Consider the following 23,274-nt stretch of genomic DNA (forward strand, 5'->3'; position numbering starts at 1 on the left):
GTGGCAGACAATTTGTGGGGAAGGGTGGGTCTGAGAAACTCTGTTCACATCTTATTGTGAGTTGCCTTATCTAAAGGCTTTTTTAGCCAAAGGTTAAAAAATTGAGAGACCTATGGATGGTGTATCCACTCCCCAGAACGGGGATGTTTATCTTCAGAAGATGATTGGCCAGGGTATGCATAATAAGAGTCTGGTTTGTTTCTTTGAGAGACTCTATTGACCTATGCATTATTTATCTCCTCCTGGGTAGAGGGTATGGGGTGCGGGTTATCAGCATCAAAATTTTGCTTTTTGTAAAAGCGACATGAGAGACCTGGTCCAACCAATTTATTTTTTTGTGGGATTTTTTTTAGAAAGAATGGTAGTAGAAATAGGCCATTTATGGGAGGCCTTCCCATATTTTCCCCCACCTTTGGCCATTTTTGAGGTGGAGTCCTCCGCAGACCAAAATTGGTCTGAACGGGTAGATGGTCCAGCTTTGGGGGATTTTGGAGGTTTATTTTGTGTCACAGCCAAAGCCACCAATTTTGCAACAATATCCAGAATGGATGACATTGCATTCCATACAGATAGGTCTACCATAGATTGGATGACAGTTCCATCCATAATTTCAAAAGCAGGAACCCCCAATGATTTTGGCAGAATCTTCATTAGCCATTATGAGAGGATAGTGGCAATATGATATTATGTAAAAATGAAAATGTAAAAAATAATAATTGTAAATGTAAAGAATCCAAACATTTCTTTACTATGTCACAAATAAATTGTTTGTGAATATATTAATATAAGTATATAAATTATATATTTATAAAAACATATATAAATGTATATATAACCTGAAATACCAGTAGGTTGGGCCAAACGACAATAAATGAAAGAGGCAGGATAGATTAATAATATTAGAGCCGAGGGAATATATGCAAAGAGGCAGGGAAAACTACGGACGAAGAGGGCGGATTTAACACTGTGTCACACTGACCGTAACGATGTCAGTCACGGCAGGTGAGAAAGAGCGCGAAAAGCTGATCACCAGCGTTCCGCTAATATCCTGAGAGCTTCATGAACTGCCAAATTAAGTAACGGGAAAACCATGAGCGCCAGTGATGACGCACTAAGAAAAACAAGATGCCGAAAGGTAAGGAGGAAAGAGAGGGGAATAGGAATTAAGCAAAGCATAATAGCGATGTGGAAAAGGACCTAAATAAAGATATATAGAGTTATATATGATTGAATTGTATATATATTTAGAATATTGGAAATAAAGGAAAAATCGTAATAGGAAAATAAAAAGAAAAAATGGGGGAAGTGAAAAGATAAATGAAAAGGATACACACAAGGAGTATTTTACAAGGAAAAATGGCAAACATATCCCAATATATAAATGTATATATGGGAGCTAAAATATAAAGTACTTATCTTCAGCGTGGAGCAGCAAAGAAGAGGAAGTACTGTTACTGCATGTACCTCTCGTCACCTGTACTATCACCTGATTGTTACCTGATACACTCATTTACATATTCAACTTTTTTCTGTATTTCTGTAATGTTTAATTCTTGCTGCTATCTCTGAGTAGTAAAGAAGAGATTGCAAAATGTAGCCTTCAGTCTTGTAATAAAATCTGTATTTATACTTGTATCTATCATAGAGCCTATTCCCAAATGTATGGACATGAGGGTAACCTTCCCATCGGCTTGGAGCCCCTCTCAGATTAGTGGCATGCTTTTGTCAGAATTCGAAGGCTGTTTGGTGATTATCACACAAGATTTGAGTTTTTCTACTGATCAAGCAAAAGCTGCTCTAGCAAAAGCAAAGCAGGTAAGGTGCCCTCAGCTGTTAGATCAGATATTAATATTACATTAAGGGTACGTTCACACGTACGCAGATTTGATGCGCAGGATTTGATGTACAGGATTTTCTGCTGCAGATTTCAATGTAAACTAAATGACTGAGCACAGCTTCTAATCAATTCATGTAGGGGGCTAACATTTAATGTCTTAAGTCAGGTCCTTATCTGAAACACACTGCAGGCACATTAAAACAGAATCTCAGAGTGAGAGAAAAACAACTTACCAAAATTGAGTCCTATACGGCCCGTATATTATAAGCATTGATGTATGAAACTATACTGTATACTATTTTAATGGAATACTAATGAAGAAAATAAGTTTTATAATAGGGGGTTATCAGTAAAGGGGGTTATACCCCAAGGTCCTCTTGAGGCTCTATAGGGTTTGGTATATGAATATTGTTTTGTTTGTTTTTTTAGTTTTGAAAAATGGGAAAAGTGAATGATATGAATTTCTGTTATGGGGATTTTTTTTACTATTCTTTTTACGCTTTTGGTCCCCCTTGGGGACTTATATGAGCAGTGATTAGATTGCTTATACAATTCCATGCACTCCTATTGCATCGTATTCAATTGTGAAATAGGCATTATGGCAGGCTGTACTTGCAGAATTTTCGCGACAGCCACAAAGGCTTAGAGAAAGCATTTGTCTGCCATGACAACTGTTCGGCACCCAGGGATTACTTTGTGGGGTTTGGGATCAGAACACCTGAGCCACTAATAATGCGCTATATTACTATACAGATGCCACAATCACTATTAATCACAGCATCAGAGGGTGTCAGCTGCAGATAGAGCCAGCACCCACTGTGTATGAAGCTGGCTTGGCTCCTGAACTTCAAAGTTTTAAATATATATATATATATATATATATATATATATATATATATATATATACCTTTGGTATGTGTGATTCCATCATACTTCAACATATTCTATGAAAAAAGATACTTCTGTCTATATTTTGCAAAAATATTCTCATCAAACATAGCCCCAAACATACATAAATATGTCTAAAAATGTGTGATGTTGCTGATAAAGAGTTCTCATAGGGTTAAGGTACACGGTTCAGATACATACATGTTTATCCATAAGTTTGTGTTCAGTTTTCAGGTCACTGACTGCTATTTGCATTGTAGGTGTATGGTCCAGTTAAGACAATGAGTCCGGCACAGATTCTTCAGCTTGGTCACCTTGTTACCTACATGACTGAGAGAGACCTGAATGACATCAATATATCAGACTGGGGGCTTGTCTCTTTTCTGGGCAGGATGGAAAACTGGACCTGGAAACAGGTCTGACAACAAAAGCTGGTTCATAGTAAACTGAGATTTATAGTGTTATTTCAACTTTTTATTACCATTGTATCATATCCTCCCTGAGTTCTGGGTGCTCTTCTCTTCCCTTATCATTAAATATGCTTTTATAAATAGTCAAATTATCTGTATATTTATTGAATGGTAGTGACAACAGTAACAGAATATGATAGAAACAAAAAGAATAAATAATTTGAATGTTCTTGTTGAACATCTTCACATTTTTTGCTTTTCTTGCAGATGAAAACATTGGCATTCAGTGCTCTGCGTCAGAACAAGAAAGGTTCATCAGACCTGGATCTTATGGAGCTGACAGCCCTTGGACATCTACTCTGTGGCCTTGGAGTAGACGAGTTAAAGAAAATAAATTCACAAGAGTTCAGGTTGGTTGGTAGGAAAGTTTTTGTGAATAGTGACCATGGAGGGGCAATAATACTGGAAGTTTGCTAAGACATGACACATTATCACCCACTGGCAATAACAGTAAAACCACATGCCTAATATTGTATAGGCTCCCCTTGTGCCATCAAATTTTGCTTCCCCAACAAGGTATGAAATCCACAAGACATTTGAGGATGTCACATGTTTTTTTGCCTGCATTTTCTGCTGGTAAATGTATGCATATGAATGTAGGGGCCCAAGATTTCCCAGCAAAGCATCATTCTGCCTCTGCTGTTTTGCCTTCTTCCCTTAATCCCTTAACGATGAGTGCCGTAAATGTACGTCCTGGTGAGGTGGTACTTAACGCACCAGGACGTACATTTACGTCCTAAGCATAACCGCGAGCATCGGAGCGATGCCCGGATCATGCGCGGCAGGTCCCGGCTGCTGATCGCAGCCAGGGACCCGGCCGTAATGGCGGACATCCGCGATCCCGCGGATGTCCGCCATTAATCCCTCAGATGCCGTGATCATTACAGATCACGGCATCTGCAGCATTGCGGTCACTAAAATGGATGATCGGATCGCCCGCAGCGCTGCCGCGGCGATCCAATAATCCAGCACGGCAGAAGGAGGTCCCCTCACCTGGCTCTGCTGCCTTCCCGGCGTCTTCTGCTCTGATCTGCCTTCCCGCAGATCAGAGCAGAAGATGACCGATAATGCTAATCAGTGCTGTGTTCTATACATAGCACTGAACAGTATTAGCAATCAAGTGATTGCTATAAATAGTCCCCTATGGGGACTATTAAAATGTAGAAATAAAAGTAAAAAAAGTAAAAAAAATTGAGTAAAAAAAATTTGAAAAAAACCCTCCCCCAATAAAAATGTAAATTGGACCATTTTCCCTATTTCACCCCCAAAAAATGTTAAAAAAATATTTTATATACATATTTGGTATCGCCGCGTGCATAAATATCTGAGCTATTAAAATAAAATATTAATGATACCGTACGGTGAACGGCGTAAACGTAAAAAAAATATAAAAAATAGATGCTTTTTTATAACATTTTATTCCCAAAAAAATTTATAAAAAATGGATTAAAAGTTCTATATAAGCAAATATGGTATCAATAAAAAGTACAGATCACGGCACAAAAAAGGAGCCCTCATACCGCCGCTTATACTGAAAAATGAAAAAGTTATAGGTCTTCAAAATAGGGGGATTTTAAACGTACTAATTTGGTTTAAAAGTTTGCGATTTTTTTTAAGCGCAACAGTAATAGAAAAGTATGTTATCATGGGTATCATTTTAATCTTATTGACCCAAAGAATAAATAACACATGTCATTTTTACCGTAAATTGTACGGCGTGAAAACAAAACCTTCCAAAATTAGCAAAATTGCGGTTTTCTTTTTAATTTCACCACACAAATAGTATTTTTTTGGTTGCGCCATACATTTAATGGTAAAGTAAGTGATGGCATTACAACGGATAACTGGTCATGCAAAAAACAAGCCCTCACACTAGTCTGTGGATGAAAATATAAAAGAGTTATGATTTTTTGAAGGCGAGGAGGAAAAGTTGTCTGCATCCTTAAGGCCCAAATGGGCTGCGTCCTTAAGGGGTTAAAGTATCTTGGTGCCATCTCTTTCCCAGGTAAGTGTTTGGCTATCCACAAACTATTAAAAAATATAATCATTAGACCAGGCCATCTTTATCCACTGCTTTATGGTCCAGTAGGGCCAGTTTTGTGGGATCAGACCAGATAGGCTAGTCTTTCCTTCCCACATGCATCTAAGCCTGGGGCATTCACAATCTTGTTGCTGATTTTTCTGTTAGACCTCTTTGGGGGGTAAAACCCTCATACACTGGGAACACCCACCAAAGCTGCCAGAAGACTCCACTGGTTGGATGAGGAATTAGCAGATTCAGCCAACATTTGGATGTATGGTCAATGTTTCAGCTGCCCATAAAGTCTTTTTCAAGCATGGTTGAGAAAGGCTGCATGGGCAGCTGAAGCGGTGCATGTTGTATTTGAAAATGAAATAAAACCACTTGCTTTTTTCAGTCCTGTAAGTACCAGTTTTGGAAGTACTATCAGGATGGAAAGTATAATTGACTTATAGCTTGGATGGGTTAATTGAAGTATTTTGCACATGTTTTCTGCAGCCAGGCATCTGTCTTTGTGGGTACCCTAAAACTGAAGTGTACTGAGGCTCAAATGGAGACTTTGGCAGAGCACTTAACATACAATTCAGCATTTGGATTAGTTAGCAGATGGGGTCCTGAGATCTTCACTGAGGTTGGAACTCTTGCAGGTGAGTGGAAGTAGGGTTCTTGTATTTAATAGGTAAACTATATGAATGTCCTGCATGAAATGGGATAATTATAATAAATACAAGTTTATTGATTTTGCATACTGCAGAAATGTCACTTATGCTGCTAAAGTCACCAACTTAAAGGGGTACTCCGGTGAAAAACTTTCTTTTTTATTTTTAAATCATTTGTTAAATCAATGTCACGATTCGGCAGGCTGGAGGTGGATCCTCTGTGTCAGAGAGGGATTGGCGTGGACCGTGTCGGTGGACCGGTTCTAAGTAGCTACTGGTTTTCACCAGAGCCCGCCGCAAAGCGGGATGGTCTTGCAGCGGCGGTAGCAACCAGGTCGTATCCACCGGCAACGGCTCAACCTCTATGACTGCTGAGATAGGCATGGTACAAGGGATAAGGCAAGAGCAAGGTCGGACGTAGCAGAAGGTCAGGGCAGGCAGCAAGGATCGTAGTCAGGGGCAACGGCAGGAGGTCTGGAACACAGGCTAGGAACACTCAAGGAAAGGCTTTCTCTGGCACAAGGGCAACAAGCTCCGGCCAGGGAGTGCAGGGGAAGTGAGGTATAAATAGGGAGTGCACAGGTGGAAACTAATCAGGGAGATTGGGCCAGGCACCATCATTGGTGCACTGGCCCTTTAAATTGCAGAGACCCGGCGCGCGCGCGCCCTAAGGAGCGGGGCCGCGCACACAGGGACAACACGGGGAACGGGTCAGGTACGGGGACCGAGATGCGCATCGCGAGCGGGCGCGTCCCGCATCGCGAATCGCATCCCGGCTGGGAGCAATATCGCAGCGCACCCGGTCAGCAGGTCTGACCGGAGCGCTGTGAATAAAAGAACGCTGCGAGCGCTTCGGGGAGGAGCGGGGACCCGGAGCGCTCGGCGTAACAATCAACTGGTGCCAGAAAGTTAAACAGATTTGTAAATTACTTCTATTAAAAATCCTTCCTGTACTTATTAGCTGCTGAATACTACAGCTGAAATTCTTTTCTTTTTGAAACACAGAACTGTCTGCTGACATCATGAGCACAGTGCTCTCTGCTGACATCTCTGTCCATTTTATGAACTGTCCAGAATAGCATATGTTTGCTATGAGGATTTCCTTTTACCCTGGACAGTTCCTAAAATGGACAGAGATGTCAGCAGAGAGCACTGTGCTCATGATGTCAGCAGACAGCTCTGTGTCTCAAACAGAAAAGAATTTCCACTGTAGTATTCAGCAGCTAATAAGTACAGGATTAGGATTTTTTAATAGAAGTAATTTACAAATCTGTTTAACTTTCTGGCACCAGTTGATTTAAAAAAAAAAAAGTTTTTCACCGGAGTACCCCTTTAACTTAGCATACACAATGTAATAAGAAGCAAGGGCTGCAGACAGTCTGTCAGTGATGGTGGGTAACTATTGAGTAGTACATGCACATTCAGAGTAGTGGAAATTGTAGGAATCCACAGCTAAACAGCAGTTACATGTGTCAGCCTATCCACCCATCATCAAATGCACTCGCCATGGCCATGGCATGAGGGGAAAACAAAAAAGACAAAAAACCAAGGAATAAATTACTGTTTTACATGTATTATATAAAAGATATTAATAATGGAACTATTCTTTGGTCTGTTGTAGCGTCTTCCCAATATGTCACTTGAATAGTTTCAATCTTATTGTGAGCTAAACTTCAGTAATTCACTCAAGCAGCTCATTTTCACTAATGGGCCGTGTTCACACACTGTAATTTTGGGTGCCATTTTGAGATTTAAAACATATAAAAACATCTGCTTTATGTCTCAAAAATGGGCATTGAATTCAACGGGAAAACATTTGCCTGTTTACATGCAGTTCAGAGGAACTGAATGTTTAGCGGGCAAAGGACCCATATGGAAGTGGAACGGAAAACAAACATATAGGCCTTCTCCTCCTGGGTGTAAAGCCAGCTACCATAATGGAGGGCCCATTTTCATCTTTCTTTGGGGGGTTCCTTTACTTATATATATATATATATATATATATATACTCCACTAAATACGACTTTCTATCTTTTTCATGTGGAACCTTGTTAGCTGGCCTTCCAGACATTGTCCTGTCATCTCTGATAAGAGATCAAATTCAAGGATTAACACCTGATGCAATATCTCTTATTTCAGCACCCAAGTTTGCCGTAAGTACATTATATGTGTAATGTAAGCTATGTTAGTAGCTACATGGTTCATCCCTGAATAAAACCAGTTGGGCTCTGTTCACATCCCTTTAACACAATCAGAAGAATTTATCAATACTGCTGGATCCATCAGCACCCGCCATTCATTTAGATCAGACATCTTATCCACTATCCATTGTATAGGGGATAAGATGTCTAGGGGCAGAGTACTCCTTTAATGTGTCCAAAACTAGAACTACTAGGTGGAAATGTGACAAAAGTCATTTGGAAACAGTAGGATTTTTTGGCGCACGATGATGATAAATGTGGTAACCTGCACCAATAATATCATGCAGTTACCACCCAATTTTTGTCCTGCAACAATTGGTCTTATTTTGTCATAGCAACCACTCATAGGTCAGCCTTTATTTTACCAGATAAATAATATCTGAGCTGTGAATGGTTGCTATGGGTAAATAAGACACATTTTTGTCTAAGGCAGTGTCACTCCGAGCGCTCCGGGTCCCTGCTCCCTCCCGGAGCGCTCGCGGCCCTTGTCTGCTCGCAGCGCCCCGGTCAGACCCGCTGACCGGGAGCGCTGCTCTACTATCACCGGTGGGGATGCGATCCGCGTGGCGGGATGCGCCCGCCCGCGGGTCGCATCCCAGTCCTCTTATCTGCCCCGTTCCCCTGCTGTCATTTCCCGGCGCGCGCGGCCCCGCTCTCTAGGGCGCGCGTGCGCCGGCTCTCTGAAATTTGGTGCCTTGCCCAATCAGTGCTAATCACTCCCAAACATATAAAAACCCACTTCCCCTTCCTGTCCTTGCCGGATCTTGTTGCCTAGTGCCAGTGAAAGCATTCCCGTGTGTCCATTGCCTGTGTATCCAGACCCTTGCCGTTGCCCTTGACTACGAACCGATGCCGCCTGCCCTGACCTTCTGCTACGTCTGAAAAGGGAAACAAAAAAGGACAAGGTACGCTCCTAGTGCAATAAGTTTTAAAACGGTAAGCCCCAGGGTAAAGTAAGATGTGAGCTTTCCAGATAGTGTTGTGCTGAGGGCACAACACCTGTAGAGGCCTGTAGACTCGCTTGAGACGATGAGGGTGACCGCTGCTCTGGATCCTTTCTGAGTGACCATAAGCAAAAAGCAAAATTTTGGCATATGGATGCCGTAAAACTAAGGATATAGTCCAGGCGCTGGTCCCCACAATGGATGGCGTCAGGAGTCAGGTCCCTTCATTTCTCAGATGTTCTCATTAGATGTCTGATTTCTGGACTTCTCTGCCAGATCTCAGGCTTCGGTTCCCGGTCCAGCTAGCCATGGAAATCTACCTAGATTTGACCTACCTGCGTCTGACCTTGCCTTTTGCCTAGTCCTTGTGTACCACGCCTGACTCAGCAGTCAGTGAGGTTGAGTCGCTATTGGGTGGAACGACCTGGGGGTTACCTGCCGCAGCAAGTCCATCCCGCCTTGCGGCGGGCTCTGGTGAAAACCAGTTACCCCTTAGATTCCGTTCCCCTGGTACGGCCCACGCCATCACCTCACTGACATAGAGGATCCACTACCTGTGTCATCCCTGCATACCACTCCGGATCCTGACAGTATATCCGGCCATAGATCCCGCTGAGGTCCCGCTGCCCAGTGTCGCTGACCTCACCTCCGTGATCGCCCAGCAATCTCAGCAGATCGCGCTACAAGGACAACAGCTGACTCAGTTGACTGCTATGCTACAACAGCTTCTGTCTCAACAACAGCAACCATCTCCTCCGCCAGCTCCGGCATCACTTCCGCAGCGAGTGGCCTCTCCCAGACTCCGCCTGTCCCTACATGACAAGTTTGATGGGGACTCTAAACTGTGCCGTGGTTTCCTGTCCCAGTGTTCCCTACACCTGGAGATGATGTCAGACCAATTTCCTACAGAACGGTCTAAGGTGGCGTTCGTGGTCAGCCTGCTGTCTGGAAAGGCTTTGTCCTGGGCCACACCGCTTTGGGACCGCAACGATCCTGCCACTGCTACTATCCAGTCCTTCTTCTCAGAAGTATGCAGTGTCTTTGAGGAGCCAGCCCGGGCTTCCTCAGCCGAGACTGCCCTATTGAATCTTGTCCAAGGGAGTTCTTCAGTGGGCAAATACGCCACACAGTTCCGCACCCTCGCCTCTGAGCTATCCTGGAATAATGAGGCCCTCTGCGCGACCTTCAAGAAAGGCTTATCCAGTCACATCAAAGATGTTCTGGCCACACGAGAAATTCCTGCTACCCTGTCTGAACTCATCCATTTGGCTACCCGCATCGACATGCGTTTCACTCAAAGACGCCAAGAGCTTCGTCAGGAAAAGGATCTTGTTCGCACCAGGCGGTTTCCTCCCCTGGCACCTCTCTTCCAGCATCCTTTGCAATCTGTTCCTGTGCCTTCCGCCAAGGAGGCTATGCAAGTGGATCGGTCTCGCCTGACCCAACAAGAGAGGAATCGCCGTAGGAACGAAAACCTGTGCCTGTACTGTGCTAGTACCGAACATTTCCTAAAGGACTGTCCTATTCGTCCTCCGAGTCAGGGAAACGCTTGCACCTAGTTAACGTAGAAGAGGCGTTGCTAGGTGTGAATTCTTCCTCTCCATGACTGACTATACCTGTGCGGATTGCTATACCCGCTAATACTAATACTTCCTTCTCCGATGTGGCCTTCTTGGACTCTGGTTCAGCAGGAAGTTTCATTGAAGCCTCCCTAATCAACAGATTCAATATTCCTGTTACCCGTCTTGTCAAACCTCTCTTCATTTCATCCATCAATGGAGAGAGGCTGGTCTGCACCGTGTGTTACCGCACTCAACCACTGCTCATGAGTGTTGGACTTCCCCATCATGAACATATTGAATTTTTTGTGCTGCCCAACTGTACTTCTGAAATTCTTCTGGGCTTGCCCTGGCTCCAACGTCACTCGCCTAGCCTCGACTGGGCCAACGGGGACATTAAGAGTTGGGGATCTTCTTGCCACAAGCAATGTCTCCACCCAGTTCCTTCCTGCCAAGTCTCCATTGCTGCTCCATTGCCAGGTCTTCCTAAGGCCTATCAGGACTTTTATGATGTCTTTTGTAAAAAGCAAGCAGAGGTCTTACCTCCACATAGACCCTACGACTGCCCTATCGACTTGCTCCCTGGTACCACACAGCCCCGTGGTAGGATTTACCCACTTTCTGCCCCGGAAACACAAGCCATGACAGAGTACATTCAGGAAAATCTCAAAAGAGGGTTTATCCAGAAATCTTCTTCTCCAGCCGGAGCTGGATTTTTCTTCGTGGCCAAGAAGGACGGCTCTCTACGCCCTTGTATTGAATAAGGTCACAGTGAAAAACCGCTATCCTCTACCACTCATCTCTGAACTATTTGATCGATTGCGTGGAGCTAAGATCTTCACCAAACTTGATCTAAGGGGCGCCTATAATCTCATCCGTATTCGTGAAGGTGATGAATGGAAAATCGCCTTCAATACCAGAGATGGTCACTTTGAATATCTTGTCATGCCCTTTGGTCTATGCAACGCCCCAGCAGTCTTCCAGGACTTTGTCGAGATTTTTCGAGACATGCTGTATTCCTGTGTGGTGGTCTATCTTGATGACATTCTCATTTTTTCTTCCAACCTAGAGGAACATCGCCTCCATGTCCGTCAAGTGCTTCAGCGCCTACGCAAAAATCATCTTTATGCCAAGATCGAGAAATGTCTTTTTGAACGCAGCAGTCTCCCCTTCTTGGGATACATAGTCTCCGGTCAAGGTCTTCAAATGGACCCTGATAAACTATCTGCCGTAATAGATTGGCCACGTCCCACTGGTTTGTGAGCCATCCAACGATTTCTCAGATTTGCAAATTATTATCGTCAATTCATTCCCCTGTCACGATGCCGGCTGGCAGGAGGTGGATCCTCTGTGCCAGAGAGGGATTGGCGTGGACCGTGCTAGTGGACCGGTTCTAAGTCACTACTGGTGTTCACCAGAGCCCGCCGCAAAGCGGGATGGTCTTGCTGCGGCGGTAGTAACCAGGTCGTATCCACTAGCAACGGCTCAACCTCTCTGACTGCTGAAGATAGGCGCGGTACAAGAGAGTAGACAAAAGCAAGGTCGGACGTAGCAGAAGGTCGGGGCAGGCAGCAAGGATCGTAGTCAGGGGCAACGGCAGGAGGTCTGGAACACAGGCTAGGAACACACAAGGGAACGCTTTCACTAGGCACAAGGGCAACAAGATCCGGCGAGGGAGTGCAGGGGAAGTGAGGTATATGTAGGGAGTGCACAGGTGAACACACTAATTAGAACCACTGCGCCAATCAGCGGCGCAGTGGCCCTTTAAATCGCAGAGACCCGGCACGCGCGCGCCCTAGGGAGCGGGGCACAAAACTTTGAAAGGACCAAGATAGCGTGGTCCCAATTTGTAGCTGGGAACACGGAAGCGGACATATTTAGCGGAGAGCCATACCTTGTCTCCGGGAGAAAAAATGGGGGGAGCTCTTCTTTTCTTATCAGCAAACTTCTTCATGCGTGATGAAGCCTGTAAGAGAGAATTTTGGGTCTCTTTCCATATGGTGGAAAGATCACGAGTTATTTCATCCACAGCGGGCAAACCAGAGGGCAAGGGAGTAGGGAGGGGGGGAAGAGGGTGACGGCCGTACACCACGAAAAATGGGGATTTGGAAGAAGATTCAGAGACTCTGAAGTTGTACGAGAATTCGGCCCATGGTAGAAGATCTGCCCAGTCATCCTGGCGGGAGGAAACAAAATGCCGTAAATAATCACCCAGGACCTGGTTAATTCTTTCTACTTGCCCATTGGATTGAGGATGATAAGCAGAAGAAAAGTTTAATTTGATCTTGAGTTGTTTACAGAGAGCCCTCCAGAATTTTGACACGAATTGGACGCCTCTATCCGAGACGATCTGCGTGGGCAACCCGTGAAGACGAAAAATGTGTACAAAAAATTGTTTTGCCAACTGAGGCGCTGAAGGAAGACCAGGAAGAGGAATAAAATGTGCCATCTTGGAAAATCGATCAACGACCACCCAAACAACAGTGTTGCCACGGGATGGGGGTAAGTCTGTAATAAAGTCCATACCAATCAGAGACCAAGGCTGTTCGGGGACAGGCAGAGGATGAAGGAGACCAGCAGGCTTCTGGCGAGGAGTCTTATCCCGGGCACAGATAGTGCAGGCCCGCACAAAATCAACAACATCCGTCTCCAGAGTCGGCCACCAATAGAAACGAGAGATGAGTTGCAAGGATTTCTTGATGCCCGCATGGCCTGCGAGATGGAAGGAGTGACCCCATTTGAGGATTCCGAGGCGTTGGCGTGGAGAGACGAAGGTCTTCCCTGGAGGAGTTTGCCTGATGGAGGCTGGAGAGGTGGAGATCAGGCAGTCAGGAGGAATGATGTGTTGCGGAGAGAGCTCTACTTCCGAGGCATCCGAGGAACGAGAGAGAGCATCGGCCCTAATGTTCTTGTCGGCAGGTCGAAAGTGAATTTCAAAATTAAACCGGGCAAAGAACAGAGACCACCTGGCCTGGCGAGGGTTCAGCCGTTGGGCAGACTGGAGATAGGAGAGATTCTTGTGATCGGTGTAAATAATAACTGGAAATTTTGATCCCTCCAGCAGATGCCTCCATTCCTCAAGTGCTAATTTAATGGCCAGTAGCTCTCGATCCCCGATGGAGTAGTTCCTCTCCGCCGGAGAGAAGGTCCTAGAAAAAAAAACACAAGTAACAGCATGCCCAGAAGAATTTTTTTGTAGAAGAACCGCTCCAGCTCCTACTGAGGAGGCATCAACCTCCAATAGGAAGGGTTTAGATGGGTCAGGTCTGGAGAGCACGGGAGCAGAAGAAAAGGCAGACTTGAGCCGTTTAAAGGCGTCTTCCGCTTGAGGAGGCCATGACTTAGGATTGGCATTCTTCTTGGTTAAAGCCACGATAGGAGCCACAATGGTGGAAAAATGTGGAATAAATTGTCTGTAATAATTGGCGAACCCCAAAAAACGTTGGATAGCACGGAGTCCGGAGGGGCGTGGCCAATCTAAGACGGCAGAGAGTTTGTCTGGGTCCATTTGTAGTCCCTGGCCAGAGACCAAGTATCCTAGGAAAGGAAGAGATTGACATTCAAACAGACATTTCTCCATTTTGGCATAAAGTTGATTGTCTCGAAGTCTCTGAAGAACCATGCGGACATGCTGGCGGTGTTCTTCTAGGTTGGCAGAAAAAATCAGAATATCGTCTAGATACACAACAACACAGGAATATAAGAGATCACGAAAAATTTCATTAACAAAGTCTTGGAAGACGGCAGGGGCGTTGCACAGGCCAAAGGGCATGACCAGATACTCAAAGTGTCCATCTCTAGTGTTAAATGCCGTTTTCCATTCGTCTCCCTCCCTGATGCGGATGAGATTATAAGCACCTCTTAAGTCCAGTTTGGTAAAGATGTGGGCACCTTGGAGGCGATCAAAGAGTTCAGAGATAAGAGGTAGAGGGTAGCGGTTCTTTACCGTGATTTTATTAAGTCCGCGGTAGTCAATGCAAGGACGCAGGGAGCCATCTTTTTTGGACACAAAGAAAAATCCGGCTCCGGCAGGAGAGGAGGATTTGCGGATAAACCCCTTTTTTAAATTTTCCTGGATGTACTCAGACATAGCAAGAGTCTCTGGGGCGGACAGAGGATAAATTCTGCCCCGGGGTGGAGTAGTGCCCGGAAGGAGGTCAATAGGACAGTCATAAGGCCTGTGAGGAGGTAGAGTCTCAGCTTGTTTTTTGCAAAATACGTCAGCATAGTCCATATAGGCCTTAGGGAGACCGGTTACAGGGGGAACCACAGGGTCACGGCAGGGAGTATTGGGAACCGGTTTAAGGCAGTCTTTGAAACAAGAGGTACCCCAGCTCTTGATCTCTCCTGTGGACCAATCAAGGGTTGGGGAATGGCGTTGAAGCCATGGTAGTCCAAGGAGAATTTCGGAAGTGCAATTGGAGAGGACCAAAAACTCAATTTTTTCGTGATGAGGTCCGATGCACATTAGGAGGGGTTCCGTGCGGTAACGCACGGCACAGTCCAATCTTTCATTGTTAACGCAATTGATGTAGAGGGGTCTGGCAAGACTGGTCACTGGGATGTTGAACCTGTTGATGAGAGAGGCCAAAATAAAGTTTCCTGCAGATCCGGAATCCAAGAAGGCCTTAGTGGAGAAGGAGAAGGTAGAGGCAGATATCCGCACAGGCACAGTAAGACGTGGAGAAGCAGAGTTGACATCAAGGACTGTTTCACCTTTGTGCGGAGTCAGCGTACATCTTTCCAGGCGGGGAGGACGGATAGGACAATCCTTCAGGAAGTGTTCGGTACCGGCACAGTACAGGCAGAGATTCTCCATGCGGCGTCGTGTCCTCTCTTGAGGTGTCAGGCGAGACCGGTCAACTTGCATAGCCTCCACGGCGGGAGGCACAGGAACGGATTGCAGAGGACCAGAGGAGAGAGGAGCCGGGGAGAAAAAACGCCTCGTGCGAACAAAGTCCATATCCTGGCGGAGCTCCTGACGCCTTTCGGAAAAACGCATGTCAATGCGAGTGGCTAGATGAATGAGTTCATGTAGGTTAGCAGGAATTTCTCGTGCGGCCAGAACATCTTTAATGTTGCTGGATAGGCCTTTTTTAAAGGTCGCGCAGAGGGCCTCATCATTCCAGGACAATTCAGAAGCAAGAGTACGGAATTGTATGGCGTACTCGCCAACGGAAGAATTACCCTGGACCAGGTTCAGCAGGGCAGTCTCAGCAGAAGAGGCTCGGGCAGGTTCCTCAAAGACACTTCGAATTTCCGAGAAGAAGGAGTGTACAGAGGCAGTGACGGGGTCATTGCGGTCCCAGAGCGGTGTGGCCCATGACAGAGCTTTTCCAGACAGAAGGCTGACTACGAAAGCCACCTTAGACCTTTCAGTAGGAAACTGGTCCGACATCATCTCCAAGTGCAGGGAACATTGTGAAAGAAAGCCACGGCAAAACTTAGAGTCCCCATCAAATTTATCCGGCAAGGATAGTCGTAGGCTGGAAGCGGCCACTCGCTGCGGAGGAGGTGCAGGAGCTGGCGGAGGAGATGATTGCTGAAGCTGTGGTAGTAGCTGCTGAAGCATCACGGTCAGTTGAGACAGCTGATGGCCTTGTTGCGCTATCTGTTGTGACTGCTGGGCGACCACCGTGGTGAGGTCGGCGACAACTGGCAGAGGAACTTCAGCGGGATCCATGGCCGGATCTACTGTCACGATGCCGGCTGGCAGGAGGTGGATCCTCTGTGCCAGAGAGGGATTGGCGTGGACCGTGCTAGTGGACCGGTTCTAAGTCACTACTGGTGTTCACCAGAGCCCGCCGCAAAGCGGGATGGTCTTGCTGCGGCGGTAGTAACCAGGTCGTATCCACTAGCAACGGCTCAACCTCTCTGACTGCTGAAGATAGGCGCGGTACAAGGGAGTAGACAAAAGCAAGGTCGGACGTAGCAGAAGGTCGGGGCAGGCAGCAAGGATCGTAGTCAGGGGCAACGGCAGGAGGTCTGGAACACAGGCTAGGAACACACAAGGGAACGCTTTCACTAGGCACAAGGGCAACAAGATCCGGCGAGGGAGTGCAGGGGAAGTGAGGTATATATAGGGAGTGCACAGGTGAACACACTAATTAGAACCACTGCGCCAATCAGCGGCGCAGTGGCCCTTTAAATCGCAGAGACCCGGCGCGCGCGCGCCCTAGGGAGCGGGGCCGCGCGCGCCGGGACAGGACCGACGGAGAGCGAGTCAGGTACGGGAGCCGGGGTGCGCATCGCGAGCGGGCGCCACCCGCATCGCGAATCGCATCCCGGCTGGAGGCGGTATCGCAGCGCACCCGGTCAGTGGATCTGACCGGGGCGCTGCAGTAGCGAGAGTGTAGCGAGCGCTCCGGGGAGGAGCGGGGACCCGGAGCGCTCGGCGTAACATCCCCATTTCTCCATCATTGTTGCGCCTATTGTGGCCTTGACCAAGAAAAATGCTAATCCGAAATCCTGGCCACCGCAGGCGGAGGAGGCCTTTAAACACCTCAAAGCCGCCATCACTTCTGCTCCAGTCCTGTCTAGGCCAGATCCTCTGAAGCCCTTCTTCCTTGAGGTTGACGCCTCCTCAGTTGGTGCCGGAGCTGTCCTTCTTCACAAAACCGCTAAAGGAAAAAATATCACTTGCAGATTTTTCTCCAAGACTTTCTCTTCTCCTGAAAAGAACTATTCCATTGGAGTCCGGGTACTATTGGCCATTAAGTTGGCACTTGAGGAGTGGAGACATCTTCTAGAAGGATCCTTGCATCCCATCACCATCTACACTGACCACAAAAATTTGTCCTACCTTCAATCCGCCCAGCAGTTAAATCCTCGCCAGGCTAGATGGTCATTGTTTTTTGCCCGTTTCAATTTTCAAATTAATTTTCGTCCTGCGGACAAGAATGTCAGGGCTGATGCTCTATCATGTACCACCGATGCCTCGGAATCAGAAGTTCTTCCTCAACACATCATACCTCCTGAGTGTCTGGTCGTCTCCACCCCAGCTTCTTTGGTGCCAAGTCCTCCCGGAAAAACGTTTGTTCCTCCACGTCTTCGCCTCCAGACTCCCACCTGGCGGGTCATGCTGGAATCAAAAAGTCCATACAGCTAATTGCCAGACACTATTGGTGGTCTTCCTTGGAGAAAGATGTGACCGATTTCGTACGGGCCTGTACAGGGTTTGCACGTGACAAGACTCCACGCCAGAAGCCGGCTGGTCTTCTCCTTCCTCTGCCTGTGCCTGAACAGCCATGGTCTCATATAGCGATGGACTTTATAACTGACCTACCTTCATCTCATGGCAACACTGTCGTTTGGGTGGTCGTTGATCGCTTTTCCAAAATGGCTCATTTTGTCCCGCTTCCGGGTCTACCTTCTGCGCCACAATTGGCGAAACAATTTTTTCTACAAATTTTTCGTCTCCACAGGCTTCCCACGCATATTGTCTCTGATAGAGGTGTTCAATTTGTTTCAAAATTTTGGAGTGCACTCTGCAGTCAATTAAAGATTAAATTGAATTTCTCTTCCTCCTATCGCCCCCAATCTAATGGACAAGTGGAAAGAGTAAACCAGATTCTTGGCGACTACTTGCGGCACTTTGTCTCCTCCCATCAAGATGATTGGGTCGACCTTCTGCCCTGGGCTGAATTCTCGTACAACTTCAAGAATTCTGAGTCCTCCTCCAAATCTCCATTCTTTGTGGTGTACGGCCGTCACCCGCTTCCCCCCCTCCTCATTCCCACTTCATCTGGAGTTCCTGCCGTGCATGAATTGACACAAGATTTCTCCTCCATCTGGAAGGAGACTCAAAATTCTCTCTTACTGGCCTCATCTCGCACGAAGAAACATGCGGATAAAAAGAGAAGAATTCCTCCTGTTTTTGCCCCCGGTGACAAAGTATGGCTCTCCGCCAAATACATCCGTTTCCGTGTCCCTAGCTACAAGCTTGGTCCTCGGTACCTCGGGCCTTTTAAAATCAAGAATCAAATCAATGCTGTCTCCTATAAGCTTCATCTTCCCCCTTCTCTTCGTATTCCTAACTCTTTCCATGTTTCTCTTCTCAAACCTCTCGTACTTAACTGCTTTTATCCCAAGGTCACTGTTCCTGCTCCTATCTCTGGCTCCTCTCATGTCTTCTCCGTCAAGGAAATCCTCGCCTCCAAGGTAATCCGAGGTAAAAAAATTTTTTTGGGTGGGTTGGGAGAATTGTGGCCCTGAAGAAAGATCATGGGAACCCGAGGCCAATATTTTAGACAAGGAACTCATCTACAGATTCCTCGGTTCCAAAAAGAGGGGGAGACCCAAGGGGGGGGGTACTGTCACGCCGAGCGCTCCGGGTCCCTGCTCCCTCCCGGAGCGCTCGCGGCGCTTGTCTGCTCGCAGCGCCCCGGTCAGACCCGCTGACCAAGAGCGCTGCTCTACTATCACTGGTGGGGATGTGCCCGCCCGAGGGTCGCATCCCAGTCCTCTCACCTGCCCTGTTCCCCTGCTGTCATTTCCCGGTGCGCGCGGCCCCGCTCTCTAGGGTGCGCGCGCCGGCTCTCTGAAATTTAAAGGGCCAGTGCACCACTAATTGATGCCTGGCCCAATCAGTGCTAATCACTCCCAAACATATAAAAACCTGCCGCAGCAAGTCCATCCCGCCTTGCGGCGGGCTCTGGTGAAAACCAGTAACCCCTTAGATACCGTTCCCCTGGTACGGCCCACGCCATCACCTCACTGACATAGAGGATCCACTACCTGTGTCATCCCTGCATACCACTCCGGATCCTGACAGGCAGTTTTAGTAAATCTGGGCCCAAAAATTTTTTATTTGCTGGAAAAGCTCCCAGTTCATAGGTCAAATGTAAGCATAGAAACCATTTTAAGGAGGTCACGAGAATCGTTTGACTGTACAGAAAAACACAGTAGACTATTCTTTTTTTTTCTTTGCAACGGCAACCAGTAAAAAAAAAACATAATGTGCAAATGCAGGCCAGGTTTTTGGTCACTATGAGTGGACTCACTCTGAGAAAAACTTTCCACTCAGGACATATTTGCACGCATTGAAGATGATTTCTATACACACCTGTGCACTCGAATGTAGTGTCCTATAAACAATGGTAATACATTTACAATGGCAGCATATTTTTATACCAGGTTGTGTTCAGTCCAGCTCAGCTCTCCTGCTTTACCAGTGACCAGGCCACTGCAGTCACCCCACAACAATATGAACATCTCAGCTATCAACAGCGGCAAGCCATCTCCAGTGCACAGTATGACGGGGATATTCATCAAGATCTGCGAGGTGAGTTATGGGATGGGGTCATTCTTTCAAGTAGTTAAGCAGGGTTCACATATGTTCGGCATCCGGCTTAGGTGAACTCAGCCTATATTCCTACGCAAGTTGTCATCAGATGTATGGCATCCAGTGTCCATTGTGTCTAGACAGTGGACAAAGGAGCGCAGAAAGCTGCGTTCCCCTGTCCAGTGCCCTCCGGTGTGTCCAACCATCCGGTGTCAAATTAAGACGTTGGATAATTGTGAACTGTCCCATTGAAATTAATGGGATCGGTTCTAGCATCAGTTTCCCTCTGGTGCATGCTGTAGGGAACCTGTGCTAGACAACTGATATATGTGAACCCAGTTTATCCTTTTAAGTGTATTCACACGTACAGTATCTTGCACATATGTGATGCACAGGTTTTGAAGCTACAGATTTTATGCTGCTGAGTTCAATGTAAATGAAATGACTGAACACAGCTTCCAATCCTGTGCATCAAATATGACAATTGCAGAAAATTGTCATACAAAGAGATCAGATACACTTTTTCATATACAGTGGCACAGCAATCTTGATGATTGTAGTTCTCAAATGAGGCTCAACAGCATGGTGGGTTAATTAATACTAAGTGCTACCGTTGTTTGAATGTTTTTAGGATACAACCAGGAGGATAGAATCTGTTTTAGGTGCCCATTCTATTCACACGAGCCCCTACTTAGACCTATGCTACCTCAGACAGATCTACACTAGTTTCATATTTCCTGTTGTCTATGTGGAGATTGTCTCCTTTTCTTTTATACCTTGGGCTCAAGGGCTTTTCCCCTTATATTACCTTCTTCAATCTATCTACCACGAGACATTGGTGGCAGATTAAGGGTCTATTTACACGGCAGAATTTCCACCTGCAGAATTCCGCCTCAAATTGAAGCCCATAGACTTCTATGGGATTCCGCACTCCCATTCACACTTCTGAATTTCCGCTTGCAGATATTCAGAAGTGTGAATGGGAGTGCAGAATCCCATAGAAGTCTATGGGCTTTAATTTTGAGGTGGAATTCCAAGATTCTGCTGTGTGAATAGACCCTAAGGAGGACCTGTGAAATCTGTTGAAAAAACTAGCTGTAAGCATCCACTGACTATGTTTACATTGGACTTGGAGACTTAGTTCAGGACCTCCATTCAGCAGCAGAAACCGGAACTGGCTGGTTCGCTGGATGACGGACACCAATGAAGTCCGATGGACCCCACTGACTTCATTAGGGTCTGTCGGGTTTCTGTCTGGTTTCCATCATATTAATGGATTTGGTGGCAGTATCAGGCCACATTCACATGTGCTTAACAATACAAAGTATTTTTTTTCAAGTATTTATTTATAACGTTTAGGATTTTAACAACACAATACAGAAATAAAATAACACACAGCAGGAGATAGAACCCCCCCAAACTGCGCCACCAACACATGTCTCAACTGGAAGTACCTAAACTGAGCATTCCGAGGGAGATGAAAGCGGTCACACATTTCTTGGAATGAAGGGAAAGCAGGAAACTCCCCAAACAAGTGCATGGCAAATTTGACCACATCCAGAACTATGCAGCCTCCAACTCCTGCAGGTGCTCAAAATGAGGATTTCCCCACACGGGTGCCCTGGGAGACATTACAGGTAGTGGAAAGCATCTAGAAACCACCAACCACACCTTGGCCACAGTTCTAATAGGGGGCAACAACCTAGAAGTAGGAATATATCTGTATAGGGTATTAGTCAGTGTTTCATACGAACCCATGAGAGCTCCCGCTAGAGCAGTGGAAGCGTTCGCCAGATCCAAGTTGATCCACCAGGCAGCATAGCATACACCAGTTGAGATGCTAAAAAATAATTGTACATGGTAGGAGCAGCTAAGCCAACCCTCAGTCTGGGCGCTTGGAGCAGTGCCTAACCAAGTCGCGGATGCTTGTCCTGCCAATAGAAGGACCTCAAAGCGCCACTCAGCCTCGTAAAGAATCTCTTAGGGGGAAGCACAGTGGAAAGCTGAAAAAGATATAAAAACTTAGGCAGATAGATCATTTTAAAAATATTAATCCTGCCAGCCAGAGACAGGGGTAGAGGGGACAAGGCTTGTAATTTAGCTGTCACAGATAACACCGGATCCAAATTCAACCTTACATAGTCCTTCACACAAGCAGACACCTCCACTTCCAAATATTTAAAGTGAGTGACCATCTGCAACTCATGAGGAAGTGATGGAACCTGGCCCACCCACACAGACAGCGGCATCAAAGAAGACTTGGCCCAATTGACCCCGAGACTGGAGACGGAACCAAGGAACCCCTAGGGAATCATGGACATATACTAAGTAAACCAAAGTGTCATCTTCATACATGAACACTTTTTCTTCCAAGGAACCATTACAGACCCCATGAATACAGGTAGACGCTCTGATAGCCGCTGACAGAGGCTCGACTGCCAGGGCAAACATAAATGGGGACAGGGATCACCTCTATCTCGTCCCTCTTCCCAGCTGAAAAGAGTCAGAAACCTCCTAGCACACCCTAGCCCTAGGGCTATCATATAACAACCATATCCATGCCCAGAACCGAGGACCAAACCGAAGGGCCCCTAAACACCCCGCAAATACAGCCATTCCACAGAATCAAAGGCTTTATAGACATCCAGGCTAACTACATATCCCCAGATGCATCCCCTTCTGCAGCATCTATGTTAGGGTGCAGTCTTTGAACATTAATATCTGTAGCTCTCCCTGGAATAATACAAAGTATTATACATTACAGACACAAGTCCAGGCCTCAGCCTGACCATGGGTCTATAGAACCAAACTGAAAGCATATATCACAAATGATATATCACTATAATGTTTTTAGTTTGGCCCTCTATAGTCGAGGTCACAGTTACGCATGTGTGAATACTGCCTCATAATCTCTTCTCAGTTGCTCCTTCCTCTGTGGCTCAGAAGACCCTTATTCAAACAGACAGCGTGAGCAACACAACGTGGCAGTGTCATCAAGTATCATCTGCGTAGAAGAGGACTGCACCAGGAAATGGTGCGCCGTGCTCGTGGATCATATAAATCCAATGGTAGAAAGAAGGAATCCTGGCACCAGTGACTTGGATGCAAATAAGGATTTATTGATAATACAGCATGTATTATACACACGATACAAGACGTTACAAGACGTGTTTCGGCAATGATAGCCTTTCTCAATCATATCTGCGAAGCACATGTGGTGCAGATGTTGCTGAGCAGCCTCTCAGAGATGCATATTGTCCACTTAAATGATAAACAACCATTTACAAATGTTTTTTAAATCCACTTCTGGGGTGCAATGTATTAAACAAGGACAAAAGTATAGTATCATCTGTTCTTCATATTATCTAATTCATGATGATCCGTCCCTAGTTTGGGCTTCAAAACTGCATTGC

General features: G+C 46.2%; 1 protein-coding gene across 9 annotated transcripts in view; it reads left to right on the forward strand.

The window, feature by feature from the left end:
- STRC (stereocilin) overlaps window positions 1-23,274 on the forward strand; it is a 133,432-nt gene that overhangs the window by 103,694 nt on the left and 6,464 nt on the right. For 8 of the 9 annotated variants that reach the window (XM_056572083.1, XM_056572088.1, XM_056572082.1 and 5 more), the window contains 6 exons: window positions 1,646-1,815; window positions 2,986-3,141; window positions 3,403-3,545; window positions 5,714-5,862; window positions 7,930-8,027; window positions 19,714-19,861. In XM_056572083.1, the coding sequence (XP_056428058.1) occupies window positions 1,646-1,815; window positions 2,986-3,141; window positions 3,403-3,545; window positions 5,714-5,862; window positions 7,930-8,027; window positions 19,714-19,861 (864 nt within the window). Of the gene's footprint in view, window positions 1-1,645; window positions 1,816-2,985; window positions 3,142-3,402; window positions 3,546-5,713; window positions 5,863-7,929; window positions 8,028-19,713; window positions 19,862-23,274 lie in introns of those variants that run through there. The other variant, XM_056572090.1, reaches the window with a different exon arrangement.

This window comes from Hyla sarda, chromosome 4, assembly GCF_029499605.1.
Source record: "Hyla sarda isolate aHylSar1 chromosome 4, aHylSar1.hap1, whole genome shotgun sequence".
NCBI classification, from domain to species: Eukaryota; Metazoa; Chordata; class Amphibia; order Anura; family Hylidae; genus Hyla; species Hyla sarda.